The following is a 12,980-nucleotide window of genomic DNA, read 5'->3' as shown; positions in this document are numbered from 1 at the left end:
GGCTTAATGTGAAAGTATTTACCAATGAGATGTAACCTTGAAAAGACAAAGGCAACCGTCTCATTTGATTGCTGTTTGCACCCTGTGTTCCAGGCTGGCACACCACACGTTCTCATTTCAATCATCCTTCTCACACATATAAACACAGACAACCTGCAAGGATAAATTATAATGAGTTACAGGGTTCTTTATTTACCAAAACAACCTCAACAAACAAAGCCAATTTCTTATGATAATTATTTAGTCCCCCGTTGACTGAAGTAATGCATGTTTGAACATAGGAGAAAGCTTATAAGATGACCTTTTTTGGGGGGGGGGATTTATGGCACTCTCAGACTTCATTGAAAAACATGTGAATAAATCCTCTGAGGATTTCCAATTTAGTCAATAAACCTGACACCTGACATTCTGTACAATCCCTTGGCCCTTTGCTGCCTGCTGAAGGGTCCTTGAAAATGTTGCCCTGGTGAGTAACAGTATGTCAGCAGAAGGGTGCACTCTGCAAGTTTATTATTGGCCAGAGTGAAATGCAAGTTCTCCAGTTACATTTCAGAGTATGAAGACTAAATCCTGAAATTGTCACCCAGGCCTCAATATTTAAGTAAAACCATAACATTTGCAATTATTTGAATTCCTAATGTATTTCATAAATTTAGAACATATGTATTTTATCTTTAAAATCAATGAATGCACAATGTTTATTTATAAAGTGTTTACTTTTATTATAAAGAATTTACTTACCATACCAAATGGTGACAAAAAAGATTAACTACATATGTTGCTCCATATAAATATCAGTAACTAGTGTCATGTCAGTCATGTTAAATGAAAGATGTTTACTCACCATCTCAATATGATAATGTGTGATAGAGTAGCTGTGTCTCCAGATTAGTGCAATGGCAGCCAGCCTCTCCACATTAGCACAGGACGGACAGCTAGTCCTGCTGTGATGCTGGCAAAAGCTGAGGAGCTTAAAATAACTACAAACCTAACGAATCAACCTCTTTACCAACTTAACCAGTCAAGATGCAAAGTTATTTGCCATCCATGTGCGTTGTGAAAGCTATTAAGTATTACTCATTAGCAATTTCTTTCTTTAAACTAAAATAATACACAGTGCGTTCTAAACATCTGAGGCCACAATATAGAGAAACTATATATATATATTTAACTAACAATATAAACAATAACAATTTTTAACTAACAATTTGAATAAAAACTTAAATCCCTGATTTTCACCTTTCTTTTTGGACTTCTAAATATTTTAAATTAATTTATGAGCACACTGTGGTTTATGCAGTGTTCATCAATGACATCTTTTTATTTATTTAAATCAAAATCATGTCTGCCTTGCTATTTTTTTAAAATTCAATTTTTATGCTATTATCTGCAGAAAGCATGGACAGAATATTGATGGTCTCTCTGTTCAAAGTCATTGCTAGATGCAATTAAGCCTCACGTCTTTATTTCCTACAGCTCCTATCCAGTTCCTGTGACAATTGTATTCATTCCCATTGGGAACATTTAAACATTGAAACATAAAACAGTTGAACAAATCAATCAGCATTTATAGAGGTTGTTCTCTCTCTCCTTTATACCTGTTCTTAATTGCTGTCATCCATTAATCCCTGACTTCTTGTTAGTAATGGTACCTGCTGTCTCGCAAATCTCAGACGTGTTATTCCTGACCGATTGTGAAGTTCTGTTAATGATGTAGTCTGATTGTATCAAGGGGCAATACTTTAACCGCCAGGACAGCTGGTCAATTACAGCTTCTCATCAAGGAAGGAGAAGTACAGGCTCCTGGAAATAAAGCCTCAATTTCAGGCACCATAACGTTCAGATTTTTTTAAACTGTCAAAATAGGATGCACAGGGTGCTTAATGAGAATTTCTTGTTAGCCTGTACTTCCCGTTTGTGTGCCCGAGCCCCGATGATGCTGGGCTAATAATATCTCCTCCTCTTGCTTTCAGTGCGTTTGGACTGTCCGTCAGGACTATGTGATTTATTAGTCTTGAGACTTCTTTGTTTCAGAGGTAGCGGCGAAAATCATGTTCACATGGAGTGGCTTATTGTGTGGAATCTGCTCGGGGCCCACGGTGTACTGAAGAACACCAGACAGGGGGTCCGAACACTGACAGGGTCATTCTTACTTTCCTTTGTAAGTTTAGATTGCAATTATAGTGATGCCAGGTGGAATTAATATCGTTACACTAGTATTCAAAGACATCAAACTGGTGGAGTGTGCTTATGTGATATGTCTATGATAAAACACACCAAAAAGAAGCAAATATGGATGGATAAAGTGTTTTTGTATGGAAGATCTCTGTTTGATCAGTAGGATGTAAAGCATGAAGAATGTAGCTTCCAGAGCTTGATAGCCATACGGAAGATCAGTATCTTTAGTATCTTTCCAGGCTGGAAAACATCACTCTTTCATCCTTTGTAAACGGTGTAGGTTGAAGGACGTGTCTCTCTGATTGAACTGATATGTGTGCCGGTGCTTCTGAAACTGGTGGCAATAGATTCACCTTGAAATCTTCCCTGCACTGATGTACTGGAATAAATGATTTAAATATTTATTTATTTGCAGATGGCCAAATTTAAAAGGGGGTGTAATAGATGATTGGATATATATTCATATTTATAAGGTCAGTAATAATACAGCAATTAAATGAAATTAAATCTTCGTTGATTGCACTCATTACAAACAGATGTTTTAAGAGAATCAATGTATTTGGATTGAAAAAATCTTGCAATTAATGTTGCCATACCAGTGTATGTGTGATAATATAAACTTCACCACAAAATTAATTTAATCATCTTCTTTACTGTGCAAAAAGACATACATTTCTTTTTAAATTAAACTGCATATTGAAACTATATTTGCATCTCCGAAAGCAAATACCAGTGCTTGCAAGGCAGCAAACGTGTTAAGAATGTTAACGTTTTTAGGCTTAGTTTTTGTTAGGCTGTTGCCATGACACTCAGGACATTGTGCAAATCATTATATACTATAAATGGTTGAATGTATGCAAGGACAATAGATGAAAGAAAGAATATCAATTGTAATTAAGTTTGTAAATACTACAAAGGTTCCAACACTGTCAGTTACAATTTGAATTAACTGAACTTTTATTAACTTTTCTTAAACATCACATTAAAAAAAGAACAAGCCCTAACCTAAATGTTAGACAAATGTTAAGACAATGCTGCCTTGCAAACACTGTTATTGTTCAGATATTCAGATTATTTTTGCCAGACTGCATGGAGAACATGAAAAACAATGGCATCAGTAGCAATAAACCATATCAAAGCTCATATAATAGTGATCACTGCTAGTGTTAAAGTTAACATTTTAAAATGATGCTATACATGTCTAGAATTAAGCTACAGGACTACAGTCTCTAACCTCATAATTTACAATATTAAACTGACAGATGTCCTCTGTGAATAAAGTACACAGCTATTGCATATCACATTGAAGCCTAAAATCTGAATATATTTGCAGGTACATTGATTCCAAATAGCCCCCTGGGAAATGGACAGGAACCTGCCCTCATGCTGTGCCACCGTAGATGGAAAAACAAGACTGAAAGACTCAGCAGGGCAGCGTGTCACAGCATTCAGAAAGAGGTACGGAACAGTCGTTCATGTTCAGTTCAGGTATAACATGAGAACAAAACCTCTTGACCAGTATAGATTCTCTGAAACACTTGTAAAAGCTTTCTTGTTTTTCTTTGATTTTGCAATGTGGCCTAGCTAATAACTCCTAACATCCTTTGCTTTTTAGTCTTAGATGCTTGATACATTCCGCTGATGACATCCCCATTCATTTCTCTTTCTGTATAGAACAATGGACAATATGGGTCCTCACCATGGATGCATTCAAAGCATTACTTTCAAATTCTTATACAATGAGTATCAGGCCAATAATAAAAGCATAATGTGAATTCATGTAGAATAGTCCAAATACTAAAGCACAAACAAAAAGTTTGTTTGTTGCCCTCAGCATCTTAATGACACAATTCCATCTTTTCTCTTTCAGGCTTTTTTTTAAATGTAGGAATGCATAGGGACAATATTGAGTATTCAAGTTTTTTATTTTATCTGTCAATGTTAACTATTTATTTGTCCATGTTAATTTCTTTATTTTAGATTTGCTGTCAACTCACGCTCACTTAAAGTGAATTTACTTTTTCACCTATTATATTTGATATCACATTATATATTTTATTATATATTTATTGCTTATTGGCCATGAAATACAATGTTAAAATTGGTGCTCCTTTGGTTTTATACTATGCATTTACCTTTGTATATTTCTGTTTGTTTGTTTTTGTTATATTTGTTTATATTTGGTAATAGTTTCTTTAAAATTTATTTAATAGTATAAAGTATAATATTTTATTTAATTTTAATAGTTCTTCATCTTCTTATTACTTTTATTATACTAAAGCTTAACTGACTTACAATTAGATCAGTCTGCTATGTTTTCTCTGAGTTGGCCCGAATCTAATATTTTTGTTATCACATGACTTTTAACAACCTATTTTAATCTCAACTCGTAACTTCATATGCATATATACGTTTCATATCGAAGAACGTCGAATCCGCAGGGCCGCTAAGTACATGTTGATGTATTGTTTACCATCTGTTGGCCCAGCATGCTGACAGAAATTAAAGGCACATGCCCACCCCCGTCTTTCTCACAGCTAGAAGACAATAAATGCCTTGCTTCTATCTCTGAGTTGGCCCGAATCTAATATTTTTGTTATCACATGACTTTTAACAACCTATTTTAATCTCAACTCGTAACTTCATATGCATATATACGTTTCATATCGAAGAACGTCGAATCCGCAGGGCCGCTAAGTACATGTTGATGTATTGTTTACCATCTGTTGGCCCAGCATGCTGACAGAAATTAAAGGCACATGCCCACCCCCGTCTTTCTCACAGCTAGAAGACAATAAATGCCTTGCTTCTAATAATACGACTATTGGTGTGACACGCTCAGCTTGCTGTCACATTATTAGTGGCAATCACTGATGGTTATTTGGAGGGACGGGACTGCAACGAAGTGGTGTTCAAAACATCTTTATGATTGCTCATACACTGTATACTTTATTCTAGTGTTCTATTATGCTTTATAAATTAGGTACTTAGATACTTAAAGAGATTGTTCATCCCAAAATGAAAATTCTGTCATTATTTTCTCACCCTCTCGTTGTTCAAAACCTGTCAACTTTAGATATTTATATTTATGTATGTATGTCCATATGACGTAAGTCAATGGGGTCCAATATGACTTTTGCAACTTACTGAGGAAAGTCATACAGGTCTGGAATGACACGAGGGTGAGTAAATGGTGACAGAATTTAAGTTTATGGGTAAACTGACCTTTTTAAAGTAATCTATGACCAAAAAAATGCTTCTTCCATGCTGCCACGGGTTCGTGGTTATTAAGAAGTATTACACATATGTGACCCTGGACCACAAAACCAGTCTTAAGTCGCACGAGTATATTTGTAGCAATAGCCAACAATACATTGTACTGTATGGGTCAAAATTATTGATTTTACTTTTATGCCAAAAACCATTAGGATATTAAGTAAAGATCATGTTCCGTGAAGATATTTTGTAAATGTCCTACCGTAAATATATCAAAACATAATTTTTGATTAGTAATAGGCATTGCAAAGGACTTCATTTGGACAACTTTAAAGGCGATTTTCTCCGTATTTAGATTTTTTTGCACCATCAGATTTCAGATTTTCAAATAGTTGTATCTCAGCCAAATATTGTCCTATCCTAACAACCATACATCAATGGAAAGCTTATTTATTTATTCAAAAAATCTCAATTTCAAATAATTGATCCTTATGACTGGTTTTGTGATCCAGGGTCACACATAATATAAGCACAGAAATAAACAACAAAGAATACTGTATGAAATACGAACATGATACTGTGTATTCATCGCACTTTGATTTTGATTACTATTTTGCTCCTTCATCAAGCACATTTTACAGCAATAAGATCTAATTTATAAAGCATTTTATAAAACATTTAATGAAGCTTTACAACTGTTCCAATTTCACTTAATTGAAGTCATTGCAATTTGACTTAATTGAAGTGACTGAAAAGCTCCTCTGCGAGAGCAATAAGGAATTCATCAAAAACGTCTCTCAGCCTCTGTGTGACTGCATCAGTCCCTAGAGAGACATGAAGGGTACAGACAGCCTACAGCACCAGGTCAGGTCTCTCAGCTAGTTTCAAAGCCTCGTGCATGCTGGCTGCCGATAGCTTGCGGTTGATGTTCCGATAGCGGCAGCGGATGAGGTTGTGGTAGGTGGTCCTGAGGTTTCTGTTGAAGAATGCATAAATGAAGGGGTTGATGAGCGAGTTGGCATAGCCCAGCCAAAGCAGTGTCCTCTCCACCCACAAAGGCACGCAGCTACACTGCACTCCGCAGATGAACGGCCGCGCCGTAGAAAGCAGGAAAAAGGGCAGCCAGCATACGGCGAAAGCCCCCACAACAATCCCGAGGGTGGCCGCTGCCTTCTGCTCTCTTTTGAAGATGGAGATGTTTTTACGGTCATTTTTGAGAAGGCGAGAAAAGCTCACACACACCTCCACCTCCCTTTGCAGCTTTAGGACCGCAGTTACGCAGTTCATGCTTTCCTCGTCTTCGGCTTTGGGAAAACCAGCGATTGTGTGTTTGGCAGCACTCACCTTTGCCACTCTGTATATCCGGTAGTACATAATGAGCATCACAGACATGGGAATGTAGAAGGCCACGGTGGTGGAGTAGATAGTGTAGCCCAGATCTTGGCTGATCAGACACACATTGTCATCGTTGACATTCTGAGCCCATCCAAACAGTGGGGGTAGGGTGATGGAGGCAGAGAGAAGCCATACAAACAGCACTATTTTGGCCATGCACTTTCCACTCTGTCTCACGGGATACGTCAGTGGCTTAGTGATGCCCAGGTACCTGAGAAAATGGAGTGGAGAATGGGAAAAATGAAAGCAGGAAAAAAAATAACTGTTAAAGTGCATCACTGTCAAAGAATGCATAAATGTGGGCACTTTGGTGGTGATTTTCTTTCTCCTTCTTAGGAATAGTTCGATCTAGGCTTGAAATAGCTCCTTGAAAAGAGACCAGGGCTAGTTATCATAATGAATAAATAGCTATAAAATATGTAAATAGCACAGTAAGGGTTTTAGTCAAACAAGTTTTGTCCAGCAGTGTTTTTTTATTATTTATTTTTATTATTATTTTTTTTAACTTCTGTCCTTCAAACTATTTTTTTATATATTTGTTAGGTAAACAAACTGGCTTACTGACATACATTCAGACAATAGTCGAATATATATAAGAAGATTTGAACTGCAAGGTTCTCATGACAATTGTGTTTTTCAAAAATGTTACATACACTGTAAAAAGTGGTAACCTTTAATTGAGATATATCTTGAAGAGATATGTCTACCTGATTTAACCCATAAAATTAAGTTTATAAGCTTGAAAATAACTTAATGTGTTTAAATTGAGTGATGTTAGATAATGTTAATTTTTGATTTGAATAAAACCATTTAATTTAGATGTTACTATTTTTTTAGTGTATGCTGTCATTTATATTTACTCTCTCTCTCTCTCTCTCTCTCTATATATATATAGTTTGACTAATGGTCTGATTAATGGTTTATTGATGGTTTGACATTTTTTGCACATTACTTTTTTTTTTTTTTTTTTTTTACATTTTTTCTGGTTTTATAAATTGTTTTGTGTTTCATAATTATTTAATCTACCACTGATTAGTTTAATCAAATTATGCTTGCATCTATTTTTAATTACAGCACCTACATCTGGGAGACCTACCTGTCTATGCTAATGACACATAGTGTCATTATTGAAGCGGTGCAGCACATCACGTCCATGGCGATAAAAACATTACAGAAAGCACGACCAAAGATCCACTGTCCTCCTATGAGATCAGTGATGCTGACAAACGGCATTACGACCACCGCAACCGACAGGTCTGCTACGGCCAGAGAAACGATTAAGTAATTAGAAGGTTGCTTCAGTTTCTTCACAAAACACACTGATATGACCACCAACAAATTCCCGCAAACTGTTAAAAAGGTAAGCAAGGTCAGAACCCCTCCGATGAGCACTTTCTCAACATGTCCGTAACTCAAAATCGGCTCTCCGCATCTGGTCTCGTTATCCATGAAACTTGGCGTCGGCAAAGTTGTAGTGGTGTCGTGCATCTTGTTAAGAAAGCGCACGTCCATCACTTCAGATGTCAAACTAGTCATGAGTGCCTGCACGCGATCCTTCGTCAGCGTTGAGATCATATTGGCTGTTGAGAGCTGTCCTTGGTTCTGAAAAGATATTGCTCTCATTATCCATCAGATATCCAAGTCCCAGTTAAATACATGATATGTAATAACTACACACATATGCTGTACCGATTTTCTGGCTCTATCTGTGATAAAAGAAAGAACATCATATCCACACGAGAAGAGCCATTCAAGTTGTCAAGTTAAAGCTCACCGAACGAACCACGCGCTCTCCACGGCATTTAGTCTATTTTATTGGCGTCTTGACTGTGCGTAATGACGTGAGATGTTTATGGGCGTGATTTTGACAGACTGTAGTCATGGGATGTCAAACTGGACAATATTATCTGTGTACTGTGTAGCTAAGAGAAAAAGAGAGTATAGGCTAAGCATCACAATACATTCAACTTCAATCTACATAAGAATTTTGTGCAAGTGTAAAAAAAAAAAAAGCAAATATTTCCTGACACTTTGCTTTAAAAAGTCTTTACTACCATCTCATGGCCTAACATAGAATTACAATGACTAATTATTTGATAATAGTAGTATTCATACACTATAAACTATAAAAAATGTAAACCACTAAAAGTGAACAGAGTTAATACTACCGTAAGTAAAATAAAGTTTCATTGCATTTATTTGATCAGTTTGAATTTAAATCTTCTTAACACTCATAAAATTAAGTAGAACGTATATAATAAGATGTTGTTACAATTTTGAATACATTCTTTTTTTCGGGGTAAAAAAAATGAAACCTGTGAACTGTGTGTAGCATTGTATGAGATGTGTTAATGCAGGATAATTTCAGATAATCATTTAGATTTGCGGAGAAAGCTATAGTATTTGTGAATAATACACGGGTTTTTGTGAATAAGACTAAAACTGGAAGAACACTGAGGCACAGGAACAGTATTTGGCTTCCAGTTACCATTAACTCATGATAGTGTCTTCTGCCTCTACAGAATGACCTCAGCTCACACGACGAGGGAGAATGGCGGTCCCAAAAACCCTGCAGGAGAGAAATAAAGAGGTAAGGCCATGTATTATTCAAGAGGAGAAAAAAAAAAACATTGGACAGCGAGGGACAGAGAGGACAGGTAAGAAAAAGAGAGGGATGAGTGGCTAGAGAGCAAGGAGAGGGGGAAGGAAACATGGAAAGAGGCTGGAGAGTAAGTGGGAGGATCAAGAGAGTGACAGGAGATACGTCAAGGACAAGTTTAAATATGTTTTTTTTATGTATATAAGTGGGCATTGTAGATTCATAATTAATCATGTAATGTCAAACTCACTGATAGATTGTATTAACAACAGATTATGTGATATTATACTTCAGTACAATGAGAACACATTCATCTTTCAAATTAAGTTAAAATGTCCAGTATTGACCAAAAAAAATAATAATAATTGAAAAAAAAATGTGATTGTTTGGTGAGGTTGATGCCAAGAAGTGACAGTATTGTGGTTGTGATGGGCATTATTGCCTTCTCAGTTTCTCTAGGCTCTGTGGCTCTATTTACTTTGACTCTATTCATTTGTAAAGGTTGAAATAAAGGGAATCTCAACCCTGAATAATGAAAAAGACTATTTGGCATCTAAATGTGAAATTTAAATCTGAGCTATTTATAAAATCAATCATTTTAAAGTTATTAATCCTTCTCAATTCTACTCAATGGCATTTGAAAAAACATTTAAATATTTTAATATGCCTGGATGTTTTTTGAATCCACAATTCCTCTCATAATGTCATCTCTAAGGCCCACAAAAACAGCATTTTCTTATTAGTTCATTTGTCTCCTTAAGCACACCTATTTTTTAAACAGATTCATTGGCTTCCTGAAGGAGGCAAGTAGCCAAAGATGGACTACTCCAAAATGCACTAGATGAGAGTCAAGCTGCCAAAATAAAAATAAAAAATGTCTCTTTATAACTACAAGTATTACAAATATACTTTGGTCCACATAATCAAACTTTTGTTTTCAACTCAGTGAGTGATTGAGCCTCTTAATAGGCTACTGATTTGGTCATAGGCACCACCCAGTGGTCTGATATCATTTACCAAAAGGGCTTTTCTTACTTTAAATAGTTCACCCTTGGTCAAAAATAATTCCTTACTTCTGTCTTGCTAACGTTTTACACTGTTCATAATTTTTGGGCAGGCCGGGTTCCAGAACCAATTCAATGAGGGTACTTCTGAAACTATACCATTTTTGACTGTACTAAAGCATAAAAATAGAATAATATGTTTGCAAATATTTAGGAAACAAGTTTACATCCACTTTGAAATGGGCGTTCTGTGTCGGAATATCTGTTTTTGTTTTGGTCTGCATGTTTTCTCCCACTGCCAATTTACTTTCACATTGAGCAGCATTAACTACACAGAGCCGTTGTTCACTGACGAGCTGCGCAAAACCATGTTCATATTCGCGCGATTTTTTGCGCAGCTCGTCAGTGAACAACGGCTCTGTGTAGTTAATGCTGCTCAATGTGAAAGCACGCACGTGATGGAGATTTACCGCTGATTACAGAACCGGCTTTTCTGACAAGATGCGCATTAAATATTGCATGCGATTTATCGTGCAGCCCTAATATTATGTGTTTATCTTATAAATGTTGATTATGTGCATGTCTTTTATATTTTATTACTTAAGGTTAAAATTGTTGACATAATTTTCAGCATTTTTCTGGACAGTTCGATTACGTTTTAGATTAGGTGTTGTAAATGTGGTTTGAGAAGTTTTGAATTTACTATCTTTTTTATTATATTTATTACTTTGTTCTAATTCTGTTACATCTGTTGTGCATTTTTCATGACCTCTTTTAGGGACATACCACAAAATCTCATCAAAAATATGCAAGATTCCAGAGACCCATTTACATTTAAGTTTTTATTCAAGGAAAACATGGAGACTTTTTTGATCAAATTGATTATAAAAAAGGGGGACTAAAAGTGAAGTCTTCTTTTCATGAGTGTTAATAATAATAATAATCATCATCATTTCAAAAGTTGATAATTGTTTTACATTTATAATGTCAGTTCTGTTTTTTTTTTTAAATGTTTCTTTTTTATTTGAGAAGTATGTTGCACTTTTTTAAAGTGTATTTAAAATATTTAAATAAAAAGTATATTTGACATTAAATGTCCATTCTCTGTGTCTTTAAGTATTTGTTACAACATGAACATTAACTAAATATACTCATAATAGCCTACAGTCAATCAAACTAGGTCAGCGATCGCAGTCATACCTAAAAACCCTCAGCATCCATCTAAAAAGCTCTGTTATCAGAGGCATATCAAAACGCAAATAAATCAATACATCAATTTACAGTGTAAGGCTCATCACCTTCCATTGTAAATTGTGGAGGAGGAGGATTTGGGACAAACAACTCTCCAATATTTTGAATTTGGACTGCAGTACCCATTTCAACCACTTACTGTCAATATTACATACTGCACCTTTAAGCAGGGGCGGTTCGAGAGGTGGGGTCGGTGGCAACAAGCTTGGCCCCCCTAAATTTGGAATCATATCACACAGTAACATGATTAAAACATCAGAAACAAAAAATAACTATGTAAACACCAAAACGCAAGTATTATTCAGATTTTATTACCTTTAGAGTAAGTGGCGAATAGTGGATATAGCTACTGTATATGATGCATCTATTGACGGAATAAGGTTCGGTTGCGCTGCTGAGGCGAGGCTCATGCAGCCTCTCCAGAAGAAATCAAAACGCGCAACACTAAGAAACTCAGCATCCTGAGGTAAAAATTCAAAATGGAAAGTTTTTGTATTTAAAATACAATTAGTTAGGCAACATCACACAACGTTTTCACCATTACGACTGTTTAATAGTTCTATAAACAGTTCAATAAGCAAATACAATAATATTAGGTCACTTACATTTTAGGCAGAAACACAGCGCATCTCACAGCAACCGCCGATTCATTGCTGAATAATTCCGTGTTTTGAACGAATCGGTTGAGTCAAAGTTTCATTAGTATGGAGCTTATAATATGACAATACTATTTGAATTTTAATTATTGACAAGTGTCATTTAACAAAACTGAATTTTCCGTGGCATTTAAGTTCTGAATTTGATTTTTTTAACTTGAATATTTTACATTTGAAATTTAACACAATTACATTTTTTATGGCAGTATTTTTAATAGACATGTATTTTCAAACAGCGGATTTTTTTTGTTCTGAATTGTTAGACTGCAAATATCCAGTTTTTAAAAATACAGCTTCAAGTTTTCAAGATGAAGAGGAAATTCGCAACATCAAATTAAGTATTCAAAATTCAATAAGCAGAAATTCAGTTTGTACAGAAAGTAGGTCAGAGGTTATCCACAGGTTTTGTAAGAAAAATATCCATATTCAAAACGTAATAATCACTTTAATCTAGCTTGCGCCAACAGTTGTAAACGGAAGCAGTTCCGGGCGGATGACCGCTGAGGTCAGCGCTGCACATGCGCTAGTGAGTCTCGTGAAAACCAACGTTTGTTTACAGGATCAAAGGAAGCAAAGCTACCTTACTTTAGCAAAGGAAAACCTCCTCTTTACTTATATCGAAATCCTCCGACATTCTTCTTTACAAATCCTCGTTTTGTACTTCTAATTAGTGACCGTTGT

At 35.6% G+C, this 12,980-nt stretch overlaps 1 protein-coding gene across 1 annotated transcript; it reads right to left on the bottom strand.

The window, feature by feature from the left end:
* Nucleotides 1-6,169: 6,169 nt before the first annotated feature.
* LOC107753458 (5-hydroxytryptamine receptor 7-like) lies at nucleotides 6,170-8,559 on the bottom strand. Its single transcript, XM_016569603.1, has 3 exons — nucleotides 8,479-8,559; nucleotides 7,886-8,391; nucleotides 6,170-7,000 (listed from the first exon to the last, which is right to left on the bottom strand). The coding sequence occupies exons 2-3, from the start codon at nucleotides 8,362-8,364 to the stop codon at nucleotides 6,247-6,249; spliced, it is 1,233 nt and encodes a 410-aa protein (XP_016425089.1). The 5' UTR covers nucleotides 8,365-8,391; nucleotides 8,479-8,559; the 3' UTR covers nucleotides 6,170-6,246.
* Between the last annotated feature and the right edge of the window lie 4,421 nt (nucleotides 8,560-12,980).

This window comes from Sinocyclocheilus rhinocerous, unplaced genomic scaffold (assembly GCF_001515625.1).
Source record: "Sinocyclocheilus rhinocerous isolate Xijiao unplaced genomic scaffold, SAMN03320098_v1.1 scaffold2216, whole genome shotgun sequence".
Lineage (NCBI taxonomy): Eukaryota > Metazoa > Chordata > Actinopteri > Cypriniformes > Cyprinidae > Sinocyclocheilus > Sinocyclocheilus rhinocerous.
Note: the sequence above shows the minus strand (reverse complement) of the source record. Positions and strands in the feature narration are given on the sequence as shown.

Coding starts and splice junctions, on each gene's coding strand:
- LOC107753458 (XM_016569603.1), bottom strand. CDS start 8,364: ATGATCTCAACGCTGACGAAGGATCGCGTGCAGGCACTCATGACTAGT. Junction 7,001..7,885: donor TGTGTCATTAGCATAGACAG/GTAGGTCTCCCA, acceptor CCATTTTCTCAG/GTACCTGGGCATCACTAAGC.